Source organism: Panthera onca, chromosome C1 (assembly GCF_046562875.1).
Source record: "Panthera onca isolate mPanOnc1 chromosome C1, mPanOnc1 haplotype 2, whole genome shotgun sequence".
NCBI classification, from domain to species: Eukaryota; Metazoa; Chordata; class Mammalia; order Carnivora; family Felidae; genus Panthera; species Panthera onca.
In genome coordinates this window covers 220,377,475-220,395,322 of record NC_138346.1, presented here as the reverse complement: position 1 = coordinate 220,395,322, position 17,848 = coordinate 220,377,475, and the positions used below count along the sequence as shown (strand labels likewise).

General features: G+C 63.6%; 1 protein-coding gene across 4 annotated transcripts in view; it reads left to right on the top strand.

The window, feature by feature from the left end:
* Nucleotides 1–1,110: 1,110 nt before the first annotated feature.
* The window catches only part of SKI (SKI proto-oncogene), a 70,225-nt gene continuing 53,487 nt past the window's right edge, over nucleotides 1,111–17,848 (top strand). For all 4 annotated transcript variants that reach the window (XM_081796503.1, XM_081796501.1, XM_081796502.1 and 1 more), the window contains exon 1: nucleotides 1,111–2,202. In XM_081796503.1, coding sequence (XP_081652629.1) covers nucleotides 1,234–2,202 — 969 coding nt within the window. In that variant the 5' untranslated portion in view covers nucleotides 1,111–1,233. The remainder of the gene's footprint in view (nucleotides 2,203–17,848) is intronic.

The window sequence follows — 17,848 nt, the reverse complement described above, 5'->3', positions numbered from 1 at the left end:
CGGCGCCTTCCCAGCGGCGCAGGAAGCGGCCTCGGCCGGAAGGGGGGGCCCCGGGCGCCGCCGCTGCCCCCGCCGAGCGCCCTTCCGGAGGGCGGGGCCGAGCGGGGCCGAGCGGGAGGGGGGGGGGGCCGAGGGGGACCGAGCGGGGCCGAGTCCGGGGCGGGCGGGGCCGAGCGGAGCCGAGTCCCCGGCGGACGGGCCCGAGCGCGGCCGAGCAGGCCCGAGCCCGGGCGGGGTGGCGGCGGGGGGGAGAGCGCGTTCTTGGAAGAGCCGGGCCGGGAGGCGGTCGCATTCCTGGCCGGCGCTGGGCTGAGGCGGACGCGCGGCTCCAGACGGCGCGAGGGGCGGGGCGGCGGCGGCGCGGGGCGGGGCGGCGCGGGGCGGGGCGGCGGCGTGAGCTCAGCGCTCGGCGCTCAGTCCGAGCCGGAGCGAGCCGCCGGGAGGATGTGCGCCGAGCCCCGCGCCGCCGCCGCCGCCGCCGCCGCCGCCGCGCTCTGAGGGCCGCCGCCACAGGCGCTCCCGCCGCCCCGGAAGCCGCGCGCGCGCAGGCGGGCGGGCGGGCCGCGGAGCCGGGCGCGGGCGGCGGGGTGGGCGCGGGCCGGGCCGGGGCGGCCGGCGGCGGGCGCGACGCGGCCGGCCAGCGCCGCCGGGACGAGCCGGGCGGGCGCCGCGCGGTGGGAGGAGCGGGGCGGCGGCGGCGGCGGCGGCGCGCCGCGCGAGGACGGCCCGGCGGGCCCCGCGCCCGCGCCCCCGCTCCTCCCGGGCCCCTCGGCCTCGGCCGCCGCGGCGATTCGCGCCTCGCGGCGCCGGCACCTGCCCGCGCGCCCCCCGCGAGCCCCGGGCCCGCGAGCGTTGGCGTTGGCGTTGGCGGCGCGCGCAGGGTCATGCCCCGCGCCTAGGGCCCGGGGGGCGCGCGGGGGGCGCGCGGGGGGCCCGGGCGGCGGCGGCGGCGGCGGGCGGGGCGCGGGGCGCGTGGATGTGGCGCCGGGCCCGGGCGCCGGCGGGCTCCAGCGGCGGGACCCCTTCGCCCCGCCCGCCTACCCCTTCGCGCCCCCGGGCGAGGCCGAGGCCGCGGCCGTGATCGGTCGGGAGCCGGCGGCGGCGGCGGCGGCGGCGGGGGGAGGGGGCCGGGGCAGGGGCCGGGGGCGCCGCCGGGGCGCCCGGGGCGGCGGCGGGGGCCGCGGGGGCCCGGGCGCGCGGGAGCGGGAGCGGCCCGGGGAGCCGGAGCGCACCATGGAGGCGGCGGCGGGCGGCCGCGGCGGTTTCCAGCCGCACCCGGGGCTGCAGAAGACGCTGGAGCAGTTCCACCTGAGCTCTATGAGCTCGCTGGGCGGCCCGGCCGCCTTCTCGGCGCGCTGGGCGCAGGAGGCCTACAAGAAGGAGAGCGCCAAGGAGGCAAGCGCGGCTGCGGTGCCGGCGCCGGTGCCCGCGGCCGCGGAGCCGCCGCCCGTGCTGCACCTGCCAGCCATCCAGCCGCCGCCGCCGGTGCTCCCCGGGCCTTTCTTCATGCCATCCGACCGTTCCACCGAGCGCTGCGAGACCGTGCTGGAGGGCGAGACCATCTCGTGCTTCGTGGTGGGCGGCGAGAAGCGCCTGTGCCTGCCGCAGATCCTCAACTCGGTGCTGCGCGACTTCTCGCTGCAGCAGATCAACTCGGTGTGCGACGAGCTGCACATCTATTGCTCGCGCTGCACGGCGGACCAGCTGGAGATCCTCAAAGTCATGGGCATCCTGCCCTTCTCGGCGCCCTCGTGCGGGCTCATCACCAAGACGGACGCCGAGCGCCTGTGCAACGCGCTGCTGTACGGCGGCGCCTACCCGCCGCCCTGCAAGAAGGAGCTGGCCGCCAGTCTGGCGCTGGGCCTGGAGCTCAGCGAGCGCAGCGTGCGTGTGTACCACGAGTGCTTCGGCAAGTGCAAGGGGCTGCTGGTGCCCGAGCTCTACAGCAGCCCGAGCGCCGCCTGCATCCAGTGCCTCGACTGCCGCCTCATGTACCCGCCGCACAAGTTCGTGGTGCACTCACACAAGGCGCTGGAGAACCGGACCTGCCACTGGGGCTTCGACTCGGCCAACTGGCGGGCCTACATCCTGCTGAGCCAGGACTACACGGGCAAGGAGGAGCAGGCGCGCCTCGGCCGCTGCCTGGACGACGTGAAGGAGAAGTTTGACTATGGCAACAAGTACAAGCGGCGGGTGCCCCGGGTGAGTGTCCCTGCCGGCCGAGGGAGGAGGCTGGGTGTGCTGGGCCCCAGGGCCCGGAAGCTGGGAGGGCCGGGGAAAGGCTGGGGGGCCGTCCCGGGGCCAGGCAGGGGCTCTGTCCCTGCAGGCCGGGACTTGTCTTAGGGTTTGTTTTTGAGGAAATTCAGGGTGGCGTCAGTGTCCCCATCGACGGCTGCGTAGGAAGGTCCTCCGGCTCGATCCCCATGATGAGCCGGCTTGCTAGGAGTTGGGGTGGGGGTGGGAGGTCCTAGTGTTCTGCGGCCTGGTGGGCACAGAAGCCATCGCTCAGATGGGCTGCGAAGGGCAGGCTTCGGGACTCAGACGCTCTTGTCCCGAGTCCTGGGAGGTTAGATGTGGGCCGAGCCCAGGCTGCAGCCTCAGGCCTGGGGCCTGCCTTGGGGCCCTGAGGAGGTGTCCAGACCGAGTGGGCTCCCAGGCTCGCAGACAGAGAGAGCTGCCTGCCCATGGACCGCAGCAGACAGAACTGGGCCAGGCAGCGCCTGTTTGTGCCTTGAAGTCTTGGGAGACAGACTCAGAAACGAAGCCAGGTGTCCAGGCCGCGGTGGCAGGGGGCCGAGACACGGCGACTCCAGCTCTGCGTCTCCGTGGGCCTGCCGGGGTGTGAATCCTTGAGTCCCCCGTGTGGCGGCAAGGGCCACTCGGCCCTGGGCTTGGGGCCCTGGTCAGTGGGCACCTGGGGCCCTGAGTAGGAGTAGCTCGTGGCCTACGATCTGTTTTGGACACGCCTGGTTCCTTGTCTCCCTCTCTCTGAAACGCTGAAGGGCGGGGGAGGCCACTGGCTGAGGCTCTGTTGTCTGCCCGGCGGAGGATCTCTGATCCGGCCGGGCAGCTTCTGGGCCACTGGACGCCAGAACCGTTCATTGGGGTCCTCACCAGCTCTTCGTGGTGCCTTCCCCTCCCCAAGTATTTGTAACTTTTCTTTTAAATATCCAGGCTTATTAAACTGCACGCTCGGAATGCTGCACTGGCTTAGCTATTCTTAGGAGGCCTAATTAATTCAGCTATTGCATCAAACTTTTCTTTTTTCTAAATCTGTGAATAGATGCTCCCGCCCGGTTTTCTCTGGGCGCCCCTCCAGCGCAGTGTCAGAGTCTCGGTGAGCAGAGGAGGGGCTGGGGATGTAGGGGCCTGTTTGCCTGTGCTTGGGGAGAGGGCTGCCGTGTGCGCGCGCACACGTGCACGAGCGTTCAGTGGCATTTCTGCCCTCAGCTATGCCGGTGCGCAGGTGGCAGCCGTCCGCTGACTGTAGGGCAGGGGTTGTGCACGAGGGATGCTTTGAGTCGGGGAGGATGCTGGCAGGAAAGGCCGGCCCGAGCCCTCGATTTCAGATGAGTCTGTGATGGGCGACGCGATAAGCACCCCGTGTGAACTGGGGGCTTTTCTGTTTGGGGCGCCCGCTCCTTCCACCGTCGCTGTGGCCTAGGGGAGTCCTGTGTGCAGGGCTGTGGTAGGTGCGGGCCGTAGCCGGTGGGTGAGGCCGTGGCAGGTCCCCCACCTCCAGAGCAGGTGGCAGAGGGCCTTGTCCGGCGGGGTGTGCCTGTGTTGGTGTCCAAGTTGTGGGGTGGGGGCTCGCCGGGGCTGGCCTTTGGTCACAGCTACAGTCCTGGTCCCGGGGTCCCTTGTAGCAGGCCCTGTGCTTCTGGGCGCGGCCGTCCCCAGGCTCGGGGAAGGCCCAGCCTGGGCTCCCGGGCCGGAGCGCTGCCTGGGGAGGAGGCAGGACTGTTTCCGGGCGCCACCGTCCGTGGAGCTGAGGCCAGACCCCGTTTCTGCTCTGGCCTTTTCAACAGATGACCAGCGCCCTGTCTCCTTCGGTGCTTTCCCCCATGCTGCTTTAAATTTTACGTACCGATTAAACGAAAATTTCCCAAGATGAGGAGGACGCGCTTATCGTAAGTGGGTGGGGTCTCCAGGTCAGTGTCAGCCCCCGCTGTCCCGTGTGGTGGTGGCCTGGGCGTCTGCCCACGAGCTCTCGTGCCGGCTCTGCCACCTCGTGGGGTGCTCTTCCTGCTGGCTTTTTCTGCCTGTCCTGTTCTTGGGGCTCTGCCTGCTGTCTTGGCTCTGTGACCACGCAGTTGGGAGTCCTGGGGTGTGTCGTTCTCTTTAAATCCCTTAGCAGAGCCATGTGCTCGTCTGTCTGCGTGCCGAGGGCACCACGTGAGGAGGAAGGTCTCGGCTTCAGGAAGGGATGGGACCCCCCAGCTGCCTAGACCCCACTTGCTATGGAAGGAGCTGCCTGGGAAGAGCCCCCCCCCCCCCCCCACCCCCCCCCCCCCCCGCCCCGTGCCCCGCCTATCTGTGATCGCTCCTTCCGGTCGCCTCTGATGGCTTATTTGTGGAATATATTTTGATTTCTTCAATTACTTTATAGATTAGTTTAGTATTTTTGACTTAGCAGGGATGAGGATAGCAGGGAACAAAGAATGTGCTAGAATTCCTCTCTGTAGGGGACATGACTCCCCTGGGGCCTTGGGTTCTGGTGAGGCAGTGGGAGCTGAGGCACGTTCCCGTGTTGTGGGGCTCGAGCCGCCCAGCTCTCCTGCCAGCCGGAGACTCGGCACCGTTCGCCCTCGGTGCCAGGAGGGCCGCTGGTCTCTGGGGGTCTCGGAGACCCGCTCACCTTTGCCCACCCTGCTTTGCCTGTGGCTGTGGCCGTGGTGGGTTGTCTGTGGTTGCCCCAGTGTGGAAATGAGTGTGGGGTGGGGCTCCGACCTCGAACCTGGAAATCCTGTGAAGGAGGCCTGTCTGCGAGTGTGGGTTGGCAGGCCTCCTTGAGGATGCCCCCTCGCGTCACGGGGGCCTGCGGGAAGTGCTGTCGGCCGTGCTGGGGCCGTGGGGAGCCGTCTCCCAGCCTCTCCCCGCTCCCCCACCCACGGGGTGCTGCCCTGGGCGCCCTGTGGTAGGCTAGCCCAGCCGTGGGACCCCAGGGGATGGCTCCCACGTCCTCATTGCGTCTCTCCTGCTGCGTGACCTCGAGCCAGTTGGCCTAACCTGTGTGGGTCTCCGTTTTCTCGTGTATGAGATGGGGACCGTAGCAAGTGGTGACCGGTGATGTTTTATTTCTCTAGGGTGTTTAGGTGTCCGGTGGGGGTGGGACACGTCCTGTGTGGAAGAACACATGGCAAGGAGATGGGGACCGTGGTGCCCTTTCTACCCCTGCCCTCCTCTTCTGCCCGACTGGCTGTGTCCCTTCCTCTTGGGCTTGTCTGATGGTGTCTGCGCTGAATTGGTCTGGTTGTTTAGCAGCGTAGGTTGCTGTCACAGAGGAGGACGTGGGTGCTGCCGGCTCAGCTGCTGCTGGGGGCCTGGCCTCTTGGCCCGCAGGAGGCCTCCTCGCGGGGTAACCAGGGCCGACCGCGGGACGGGGCGCTGCCTCCCTGGGGCCCGGGCAGGGTTGGGGCTCCTCGGAGATGCTCTTTGTTCTTCCGGGGGTCCCGGTTCCCAGATCGGAGAGCCTGGCTTGTGCGGATCGTCCATCCGTCCTTCAGATCGCCAGGTTTTCAGAAGGGTCCTTTTGTAGCCTTGCCCTTGTCATGCGGCTCGTTGTGCTCCAGGGGCCTGCAGGCCGATGGCCCCTTGGTGTGTGGCGTGAGGGTCCGCGACTGCATGTGTCTGGATTCCTGACGTTGGGACAGGTTTTCTCGTGTCACCTGCAACTTCTCCCTGGTCAGAGGGCAGGCTTCCTCAGAGCAGGGACCGGCCGGCAGCCCTGGGGATGCCGAGTCTTGTGGCCTGTCTTGGGGAGTGACTGCACCTCTTGGGTCCACAGGCCGGGAAGGGGGTCTTGGCCTGTGGACTCTCTCCCGGAGAGGTGTGTCTGGTCTTATTTGAGCTGATGTTATCATGGGAAGGAACAGCGTGAAGACGGTGCTGCCAGGCTGGAACAGACTCCGACCCGCGCGCTTCCTTGGGGCCCCCTCTTGAATGGGGTGCCGTCCTTTGGATGCCGTCTGCTGTGTGGGCAGAGACTTAGCGACGGAGTCGTCTCTTTGTCCACTTGCTTTGCTGTAGGTTTTTGTGGGGTTCCGTGGTGATTTCCTGGCTGCAGACGTGTGGTTGAGAAGGTGGGTGCCGGCTTAGGTGACGCCCTGGACGGCCCTTGGCCACCCCCTCCCACCCATGCGGAAGGACAGGGTGTGCCAGAGTGAAGGCTGGGGAGTCTTCTCCGGTGGGGGACGTGGCAGCTCAAACGAGCTCTGCTTCCCCCCCCCCCCCCCCCCCCCCGCCCCCCATGCCGTGGAATTGGCCGTGCGGGAGCGAGGGGCTGCTGAATGGCTGGCCGGGTGCCTCAGCCCGTCTGAGTGAGCAGAGGCAGGTCTAGATGGTTCTCCAGGTGTGGGCTGTCCGCCTGTCTGTCTGTCTGCCTGCCATCCTGCCAGTTTCCAGCTGGGCCAGGCCCCCTAGCTTCTGGGGTCTCCCCAGGGCAGCAGCTCGCCTGGGGCAGCGGGGTCATTGAGTGACCTTTGCCTCTGTCCCTGCTGTCTTACTGGGGTCCGTCCGTCCATCCGTCAGCTGGGGCTATGAGAGTAGGGTCATTGACTCTTGGCGTCTCGGTTTCTCAACCTTCCCCGCAGCCGGTTTGTGTAATGTCTGTCTGAGGTGCCGGGTGAGGGCAGACAGGCCTGCGCTGGAGGAAGTCTGGGGGAGTGTGGCCGAGCCGCACCCCGCACCCCTGGCCGCCGGGGAGCCGGGGGGGGGGGGGGGGGCTGGGGGAGGCCGTGCTTCCGGGGCCGGCCCTGGCCGTCTGGCGGGAGGTGACCGCGGGAGGTGGCCCAGGCCGGCGGCCGGACTCTTCACGGCGGCCCCGGAGACTGTTACACAAGCACCAATAATGTGTCTCTTTCTAAGGATTGCGAAAGTCAGGGAGGATTTCTCCACTGGAGGAATTATGCAAGTTTCAACTGAAATGTTTTTAAAAAGTTTCTTTGTTTTGAGTCAAAATATAGAGGCTGAATTATTTCCTTAAGGTCCGTGAGAGCTGCAGGGGGAGGAGAAGGCCTCCGTTCTTGCCCCAGCCCTTGCCCTCCTGGCTCGCGGTCCCTGGGGAAATGGGGAACCAGGCGGAGTTGGGACGGAGCCGGGGCGTGGCCTGGGGACCATGCCCATTGCTCCCCGCTTTCTGTTTATTGACCATCTCAGATGGGGGGAGGCGGATCAGAGTCGCAGTGAAGGGACAGGAAGTCATTTCCTGGGGGTGTGGGGTGGTGTGGGGCTGTGTGTGGCGGGCGGCCCCTCCCTGCAGGGCCTCGCGTGGTCTGAAGCGGGTTTCGGTTGGCGTTGGGTTAGAGCCACAAACGGTGTCCGTGGGAATGAAGTGGCGTGGGTGGTAGGGACCTTGGGGGGGGGGGGCTACACATGTGGCCACCCTGTTGCACGTGTGAGCACGACCCAGGTCCCCGCCCTGCCTGACCTCTCAGAGGCTGCCCTGCACCCCCCCTCCCCCGCTGCCCTGCCCGGTAGCCCAGGTGCGGTTTGTGCAGGCAAACTTGGGTCACGCTCAGGAAGCCTCTAGCATGTTTGCAGGGCTGGCGTGGAGTAAACAGTAGCTCTTACGCTGCTCCTCTGTGAATCAAGAGTCCGATTCTAGGGGAGCCTTGCTTTCAGAGCAGTGAGGACGGGCTGGAGGCCCGTTTTGCTGCATGAGACTTACTGTTTTTCTGGGCAACATCACCGCAGAGGCTCGGCGAGGTGGAGTGGCCTTGCTGGTCACAGCATGGGAGCCCGGAGGGGGGCCTGGGGGTGGGGGTCCCTCCAGTTTTGGGACTCACCACCGCTTGTGTCAACTTGTTACTAAAATTAAGGACCCGGACCCTGGTGTGAAATGGAACTGGGATGGTTGGGGGACGGGAGAGATGTCTAGAAGAAGGACGAGAGTGGACGGGGCACCTGCTGGGGCAGAGATCCCTCTGGCCGCGTGTAGGTCTGCTGGTGACCGTGGTGCCCGGTACCTGCTGCGCGTGCCCCGGGCACTGCTCTGGTCGTTGCTGGAAATTCTCGTCCCTTGGGGTAATCCTCGTGTCTTTCGTGTGGGTGGAGGCAGATGGGAGGCTTCGGGAGGGGTCCTGGCAGAGCCCGGGAAACCCGTGAGATTGTCTGGGTGTTTGGCACCTGTGTCTCATCTGACTTTACTGCTGGGACTGGGGAGGCTGCAGAGAACACGACTTGGAGGCTTCCAGCTACAGGTCGCGATTCAGGAAGCGCCGGCGCCACGCTCGGGGCCACGCTCGGGGCCGCGCAGCCTGTGGTGGTCGGGCCTTCCGCTCCGTTCCCCGGGCCACCCCGCTGCGGTGGGCCTGGGATTTGTGTGTTTGTGGTTGTCAGCCTCGTGGAGGGGGCAGGTTGGTCACAGCTGGGTCCCCAGTTCCGGGCCCGGAGTAAATACTCCTTGAATGACTCACAGAGGCATGAAATCACTAGTTATCGAGAAACCTCGGCAGCTCTGCTCCTGACGGCGAGGAGAGAGGGAGGGAGTTTCTCGGGAGTAGAGTGGTGTCCCTCAGGCGTCGTTTGTCCTGGCCGTGTCGTGTGTCGTCAAGAAGGTGGCTCGCTCAGATCTGCGCGGGGGGGCTTCGAACCTGCTCTGACTCGGGTGCTTGGCTGTTGCCTGTTGAGCGAAGGTGTTCTCAGCTCTGGCGCCGGATGAGCCTGGCCGTGCTGCCCGCCTCGAGGGGGCTTCCGATGGCACGTTAGCTGGCTGCTTTGAAAGGAACATCTCTTGTTGGAAATAGGCTTCCCGGGGACCCGCTGGGGTGCTTGAGGTAGAGGGTCACCGCTGTGGCAGGTGGGGTGGCAGGGAGGAGAGGGGAGCCTGAGACGGTCAGCCGGGTCCCTGTGGTCTGAGGGCCCCAGGTGCCAGTGGGGCTCTCGTGTGGCCCTTGCCCCCTAACCGGACCCCGGAGCCCACGTGTGAGGGGGCAGGTAGGGGTGACAGTCCCATGATGGCGGCTCCACCGTGTGTCCCAGCTCCTGGGTCTGAACCTCTGGGATAGGGGTGGGGACAGTGCACGTGTTCTGGGGGCATCTGCTGGTGGCGGGTTGTCTGTCTCCCTGCCCCAGAGGCCGTCTGCTGTGTCCTCACGGGAAGCTACTTGCTTGTGACTTGGTGTCTGGGGACCTGCCTAGAGCCTGGGTCTGGGGCACGTTCTCCCCTGTGCCCTCCTCTTCTCCACCGGGGCGTGCGGCGTGTTGGGGGAGGAAGTGTGTTTTTGGCGGGGGGGCTGAAGGTCTGTCCTGCTTCATACGCAGGACACGACCCCCGCGCTGCAGTGTCCCCACAGCCCGGGTGAGCACGGCCACCCCCGCCGGGCGCTCGGTGCCGGATGACCGGAGAGAACCTTTCATGGGGGCCAGGCCTGCCTTCCCTTGGGAGCAGAGCCAGCTTCTCGTGCCCTGTCTCCATCTGTCCCCTGTCAGCTGAGTGTTCTTTCGGTGACCCCAGCCCCCTGGTGAGACCTCTGTGTGTGGGGCGGTGGCAGCGATGGGCGAGCGGCTCCCGCGTGTGGCACTCGTGGCTCCCCCTCTGGCCCTCCTTCCACAGAGCCGTGGGGTGGGCACCACTTCAGTCCGTGGGGCTACCCCGTGGATGCTTTTGTCTGCCTGACGTTCTCCGTCCAGACCTGCTCCCCGCTACACCGAGACCGTCAGGATGGGAAGTGACAGTGGCTCAGCTGTGGGGACGTGGACACTGGTCTGCGATCCTGATGTAGGCTCTGTGCTGAAAGTGACACAGAAACCCCTGTTGTTGGTTTTTTTTAAATTTTTTAATGTTTATTTTTGAGAGAGAGAGCGAGAGCAGGGGAGAGGCAGAGAGAGAGGGGAAGACGCGGAATTTGAAGCAGGCTCCAGCTGTCAGCACAGAGCCTGATGTGGGGCTTGAACTCGCAGACCACGAGATCATGACCCGAGCTGGAGTCAGATGCTTAACCGACTGAGCCACCCAGGCGCCCCCATAAGCCCCTGTTTGAAAGACCCACAGCCCTGTTGCCGGCCTGGGCCCTGTGGCGCCCCGTCTGGGTCCCTAAGCCGCCCTGGTCGGCTGAGATCCATGCGTCGCGCTGGTGCCGGGGCTGCCCTGGTCGGGCCCCTGCTCACAGGGAGCTCCCCTTCTCGAGGGGGGGCGCTCTCAGCCTTGCGGTTCCTGCCGTGTGGCCCCTGGCCCCCACCGCAGAGCGAGGCCACGTGTGCCAGCCTGGGGCCTGTGCCTGTGTGTGGACGGTGAGCGCGGCCGTCCAGGCTCAGCCATCGCCACCGGTGAGGCAAGTGTGTTTCTCCAGTGGCCGGGCTGGTGCTCCCTGAGCACGTGGAGGACCCCGGATGGAAGGGGGCGGTCAAGTGCGCCACCGGGGAAGCCGGGAACCCTCTCCCCGGAGGGACAGGCAGGTGCGCTCGTCCCACGTGCTGGGAGCCTGCATGGGAGGTTGAGGCAGAGGTGCCGGGCGGGGGCAGCCAGGAGCAGCCCATGGTGGGATCTCCGGGCTGGCGACTCTGCCCCCTTCCCACCCCGGGCGGGGGGCCGGGGCCGCGGCCAGAGAGCGCTGCGGAGGTGAGGGTACCCCGGGCCTGGCGGGAAGTCCGTGCGGCCCCGGCGGGCGCGTGCGGGTGGTCCCGCCTTACCTGCTGCCTCCCTGCTTCCTGGCGTTACAACTGTGTTGCCCAAACCATTAAAAAAATGATGCTCCCGAGCTGAATGATATGCAAATGTAGTCAATTAAGCGAGGGGATTTTAATTAGCAGTTTAAGTTCATGTGTGAAGTGCCTTGCCTTAATTACTTGACAGTTTTGTTGTAAATTTGCTAAGTTTTTTTTGCAGAACTATCAAAACTGTGATTTTTTTTTTTTTTTAACATTCTTGTATGCAGTAAGTGTCGCCCAGCCTGCCTGACCTTAGTGGATTTTGTCTCATTTTAGGAAGCTCTTTCAGCTTTGAGAACAAGGTAGGCCCGCGGGTTGCCTCGGTGCGGCTCGGCGAGCGGGGACGTGTTCCGTGTTTGTGGAGCGCGGGCCGGCCGTGGTCTTGGGCTGGAGAAGCGGGCCCGGTCCTGGAGCGGAGGTCAGGGAGGGTCTTGACTGACGGGACCACAGAGGGCTGGGGGCTACAGGCCTGTGCCCTGAAGAGCTTTGAGGGGCCCGCACGGTGGGCCCGGGTCCCGTCGTCGCCACAGCACCCATCTCGGTCCCTGATGCCTGCTGGGGGCCCGGGGGGAGTTCTGGACTTTGAAGCTCCTTCCCAAATACGCAGGAGGAAGCCTCTCCTCCTGCACACCCCCCACGCCCCGAACCAGAGTGTGGTGTCCACCCCACGGGCTCAGCCGGGGCCGGCCTGGTGTCCCTTCGCTGCCTCCAGGCGAGCGTTCCGGCGTGGGAGCGGGTGGTCCTGTGGGGCTGGCGTTGGAGCCTCCTCCCCTTTACGGGAGAACGTGCCCTCACTGTTCTCCAGAGGGTCTGGGGTCACGGAGGGTCCCTCTGTGGACTCCCCTGCACCCCTAGACTTAATTGCCTGGTGGAGCTTGACGCCTCTTGTGTAGTTAGACGTTTTATTTTCTCACTTAAACGTTTTTATTTGAATCGTGATTGCTTTGGTGGATCTGTTTTCTCAGTCTCTGCGACAAAGGCTTGTGTCCTGGTTCTCTGGGTGATCCCTGGGGGGCCGAGGACCACGACGGGGACCCAGCAGGGCGGCCCCACAGGGTGGCCTGCCGTCCCCGTGGCTCCAGGCTTTTGGAACCTTGGCCAGCGTCAGCCTCCTCAACAGGTGTGAGGGGCCGGGGGCCTGTGGAGGGGGTGCAGGTGGCACCGGGGAGCTGGGCCAGGGGGTGGCAGGAGCTCGGTGGCCACTCTGCGTGCCTGGGCCTCTGCCGCTGTTGGTTACGCTTCACTGGCCTCGTGGGACAGAAATCCAGGAAGGCGGTGCCGGGCAGGGCTGCCCGGATCCCTTCCTGTCACTCCCGGCGCCGAGATGGTGGGCGCGCGCCATCTGATGCAGGGCCCGGGAGGGGTGCGTCCCTTCCAGCGCCATCGGGGCGCGTCTGGGGATACGGATACGGAAACGGAAACGCACAGTTAGGGTGGGAGGTTGCCCGCTTACACCTGGGTGGCGAGGCTAGTGAGTGTGGCCCACACGCCCGGCCCAGCACTTCCCAGTGTCTCACTCGTTTGGTTTCCTCCGACTTCTCCCCCTTTTTTTTGCACGGGGCGGTGCTGATTTCGTAGTTCAGCACTTCATCTCCTAACGTGTCCAGAGTCCGCACGGGTCACAGCCGTGGCGCCGTCAGCGTAGCTGACAGTAACGAAGGGATCTCCTTCCTGCCAGAGGCGCCCAGCCCGCACTCGGGTCCCTGCTGTCTCAGAAGTGGCTCTTCCGCGCTTGCTTCGCAGGGTCCAGGGCCACCGTTGCTCATGACTGAGGGGCCTTCTGCGCGTGCCTGCTGCGTGCACACGTGTGCGTGTGCCTGCCTCTGTGCACGTGTGTAAGGCCACATATTTCCAAGTATTCTGTGGTATCGAGGGTTCCGGCATTTATTTAGCTGCGTTTTTGTTACGAGTGAGGCTTCAGGGAGCGTCTTGCCGCAAACGCTTCCCGGAAGCCTCCGAGCACCAGCGTAGATGCGGGAACGTCATCTCAGACCGGCTGCGCCCCCCGCATCCCCCCGCGGGTTAAGAGGTACACTCTGTCTGCTCTGCTCTTCTGTTTCATTGCGACCCCCAGGGGACTCCATCCTGAACGTCCTGTGTGTGCGCCTGTGTCCCCGTGGAGCCGGCGTGGCCCCGTCACTGGCGCCTGTCTGCACAGGCCCTCGCCCGGGGGCTCCGGTCACTCGCTTGCCGCCTCGTTGCCGTGTGGCTTTGCCGCTTGAGCACATCGGCCTGTCCTCACTCTTGGGGCGGATGGTCTGGCTTCCCACGTGGATGACTTTGAACAGGAGTCGCGGATCGTCGCCGGCCCGTGTGCGCGTGCCTGGGACCTGGGCCCCGAGTGACGTGGCCGAGCCGGAGGGCACCTAGATCGTGCTGGGCTGTCCTCTGAAGTGGCTCTCCCGTCCCCCTGCGGGGGGGGGGGGGGGGGGAAGGGAGGGGCCCCCGTGTCCTGTGCTGGCCGAGGTCAGTCCTCTCTGACCGTGTGTCTCCTTGGGCACGTGTGAGGTCAGGTGGGGGGGCTTCTTGTGGAAGATTCGGCAGATCAAAGGGGGCACCCGCTGGTGTTACTTACACACACACAACATGCACATCTGTATCTCCTGTGCCTCCTAAATCCCGACTGAGGGGTGACCGCTCCGTGCTCTGACGCCAGGAGACCTGGGGCCCCTGAGAGGGTTCTCGATTTTACACATTCCTGAAACTCGTTCTGTACATGGCTTGCCAGTTTGTTACACGCCCAGAGAATTAAGAAGGTTCCTTTGCTCTTACAACCTTTGGTGGCTGTCATTCGGGATAACTTTGTTAATTTGAACGGTGAAAATCTCATTTTTTAACTTCTTTCTACTGGCATTGGCCATTTTGTTATTGTTCGTGTTTTTGTAATTAGCCTCGTGCATTTGCTTTGTTGTGGTAAAATATAGCTATCGTAAAACTTGCTGTTCTAGCCGTTTTTTTTTTTGAGAGAGCATGTGGTGGGAGCTGGGTGGGGCAGGGGGTGAGGGGGAGAGAGAGAGAGAAAGAGAAAGAGAGACAATGAATCCCTATAGGCTCCACGCTGAGCCCTACTCGGGGCTCGATCCCACGAACTGTGAGATCATGACCTGAGCCAGAATCAAGAGTGGGACGCTTAACTGACTGAGCCACCCAAGCGCCCTAAACTGGGTTGTTCTCTAATTGAGTTTTGAAAGTTCTTTACATAACTTAGGTATGTTCTTCACCCAATGTAATTTGCTAATGTTTTCTGCTAATCTGTGACTGACTTTTTCATTCTCTGAACAGTGTCTTTAGGAGAGCAGGTATTTTTAGTTTTGATGAAGTCCAAGTTACAATTTTTATTTTATTTTTATTTGTCTCTCTATATATACTTGCTGTTTGTTTATTTTGCGAGAGAAAGAGAGGGAGAGAACGAGCAGGGGAGGGGCAGAGAGAGAAGGGGGACAGAGGATCAGAAGCGGGCTCCGAGCTGAGGGCACAGAGTCTGATGTGGGGCTCGGGCCCACGAACGGTGAGATCGTGACCTGAGCCGAAGTTGGATGCTCAATCAGCTGAGCCACCCACGCACCCCAGTGTTTTTAATTTTTTGAGAAACGGCCGCACTTTCCTACAGTGGCTGCACCGTCGTGCGTTCCTACCACCAAGTGCACGAGGGTTGCGTTTCTCCCGCATGCTTGCTGAGGATCCGTGTTTGTTTTGTGTTTTCTGTGGTTTGGATAAGGCAGCCACCCTGATGGGCGCAGGCGGGTGGTCGGTCGTCGCGACCCTGGTCTGCACGTCCCCGCGGTGGGTGAGGTGAGCGACCCGTGTGCTTCTTGGCCGTGCGCTCGCCTTCTGTGGAGAAATGCCTGTTCAAGTCCTTTGCCCCTTTTTGAGTCGAGCTGTTCTGTTTTATTCATTGGTGGGAGTTCTCGATGTATTCTGGATGTGAGTCCCGTCCGTTGTGGTAAGTGACGGTCCGGTGTCATGTCTCTGGTACGTATTGGGGCCTGCGATCCTCCGTTGGCGTCAGAGGCAGGAGCCTGTCTGTGCAGGAGACCCTCCGCGCCACCCAGGCAAGGGCAGGGACTGGGGTGAGGGGCTCTGGGTGTTTGGGGGGGCAAGTCTCATGGTGCGAGCACAGTGGCAGGTGGACCTGAATGTGGATGTCATCTTATTTTTGATTTTGTTTTTTAAAAGATTTCATTTTACTTCATTTATTTAAAAAAACCTTTTTTTTAATGTTTGTTTATTTTTGGGACAGAGACAGAGCATGGACGGGGGAGGGTCAGAGAGAGAGGGAGACACAGAATCCGAAGCAGGCTCCAGGCTCCGAGCTGTCAGCACAGAGCCCGACGTGGGGCTCGAACTCACGAACCGCGAGATGGTGACCTGAGCTGAAGTCGGATGCTTAACCGACGGAGCCACCCAGGCGCCCCAAAGATTTTATTTTTAAGTGATCTCTACACCCAATGTGGGGCTCGAACTCACAACCCCGAGATCAAAAGTTGCGTGCCCCACCGACTGGGCCAGCCAGGTGCCCCGTGGAGGTCATTCTGCTGTGGAGTGCCTACCGTGGGTGCGGCCTGTGGCAGCCGGGAAGGGGTCAGTCCCCCCTCGAAATCCATTGTGTCCGCAGCTCACACCCCTCTCGTGTGGACTTTTAGGTCCAGGCCTATTCTCAGCCATAGTTTGCACTAGTTTGCTTCTGTCGGTTCCAGGAGGCTAGTAGGGGTGACAGGTGGCCTGGGGGGTGCTGGTCCTCCAGACGGGCCAGATGCGGTTGTGTTGCGGCACCTTGTGCGGGAGGCGAGTGTGTGTAAGTGACCACGGCCTTGAGGCTGAAGGGGGCGGCCTTGTCCTTTCTGCAGAGCCCTGGAGGGCCTGGCTTCCTGGCTCTTTGGGTCATGGGGTGGCCCCTGGGGCCTGGAAGGTTGCCTTGGCCAGGACATGTGGCAGCCACGCTGCCTGTGCCCGTCCCTGGGGCTGCCCTGACCGAGCCAGGGACTCCGCTGCCAGCAACCATTTCCGTGACTTGGTTTCCAGATGCCCCTTGACCCTTGGCCTCTGGGGTCAGGTGCAGGCTTGGATCCGAGAGCAGATTCCTGGTCCAGGTGACAGCTCTTCCTTTTCGTCGGGCTCTTCTTAGCTGTGGACTATTAACGAGGGCAGGGGTGCTCTGGGAAGGAGGCTCCTCAGTGTTTGTTTGGCAGATCCTCCTGGGGTTCCCATCTGCCAGGCGCTGGTCGGAGGAAGGCCTGGCCGTGGGAGCCTGGGCAGGGGCCCTGCGTCCAGCCTCAGGAAGGGTGGCTCTTTGGGTTTGGGTTGAAGGGGGAAAGTTGAAAATCTCTTAGGGGCCACTTGTCTGCTGCCCACAGCGAGGTGAAGGTCACTGTCCCTTTTTTTTTTTTTTTAATTTTTTTTAACGTTTATTTTTGAGACAGAGACAGAGCATGAACAGGGGAGGGGCAGAGAGAGAGGGAGACACAGAATCCGAAACAGGCTCCAGGCTCCGAGCTGTCAGCACAGAGCCCGACGCGGGGCTCGAACTCACGGACCGCAGGATCGTGACCTGAGCCGAAGTCGGCCGCTTAACCGGCTGAGCCACCCAGGCGCTCCCCCCCCCTTTTTTTTTTTTTAATGTTTGTTTATTTTTGAGAGAAAGCACGAGCAGGAAGGGGCAGAGAGAGAGGAAGACACAGAAGCTGAAGCATCTCCAGGCTCTGAGCTGTCGGCAGAGAGCCTCATGTGGGGCTTGGACTCAAGAGCCATGAGATCGTGACCTGAGCTGAAGTCGGACACTTAACCGATCGAGCCCCCCCAGGTGCCCCAGAGGTCACTATCCTTGACAGTGTCCTTGAGTCTGATTTTCAGCGTCCTTTTCTCCTTCCCTCATCTCTGGATGAGGAGTAGTCACCGCAGCTATTTCCGGTCAAGTAGGAGTTTCTAGAAGTTTCGACAGAAACGGCAGAGCTCCCTGGGCGTCTCCTGGGCCCAGGTCCCGGCCAGGCCCCTTCCTCACCCTGGGATCCCGGGCCGTGCCGCTTCGCTGGGCCTCGGTGTCCCCTTCTGGAGCACGTGCTGAAGCGCCGTGCCGCGCGGATCTGAACCTCCCAGTACTCGCAGCGCCCTTTCTTCCCAAAGCCAGGGCGTCTGACACGGGAGGCGGCCGGGAGCCCGTCGGGGCCACGTGGCACGCGGAGGCTGGTGCAGCGGCTCTCCCCCCCCAGCCAGCTGAGCCGGTGGGATGGACGTCAGCAGGTGCTGTGAGCGGAAAGCGCAGGCTGCGCCAGGCAGTGGAGGCTCCCTGTGCCCGCGCTGGGTGTGTCCGCGTACCGGGACCTGTGCCGTCCATTGTTGGCACCGCCCCCCTCCCTGCGTTGGCGCCTCCCCTTCCCAGACTGCAAGTCTCAGCCACCTTACGAGGGGCGGCGTCCACGGTGGGGCGCACGATGGAGCGTCCGACCCGGGCCTCTGCGTGTCAAGTCCGCACGGCCCGACTCACCCGCTGGGATGTCGGGAGCCCCCGCTGTCCTGGGAGCCAGCAGTGGGAAACTCCTTATCCACAGCCTTGATCTGAATGGGGTAAAATGGACCCCAGAGCGATTCTTTTTTCTTTTTTTTAAGTAGCCCAACTTGGGGCTTGAACTTGTGACCCCCAGACCAAGAGTCGCATCTGCCATCGACTGAGCCAGTCGGGTGCCCCGACCCCAGAGTGCCTCTTATCTGGAAAGATGAGGTTTCCCAGAAAGTGAAAACAAGGCAGTGGGTAGAGAAGCAGCTTAGAGACCGTGGTTCCCTGTCCTGCTCACGTTGGGTGGACAGCCGGCGACACCGGCCCATGGACCTGACTTTTACAGCTGTCCTGCACCTTGGCCGGCGGCTGGGCCTTGGGGCTGCGGTTCTGTGCTCGGCAGTCCTGGCTGGATCAGAGGCGTTTCTTTCCATCTCCTGCTGCCTGTGTGTCCAGGTCCACGTGCTCGTCGGGTTCCTGGATCGTTGT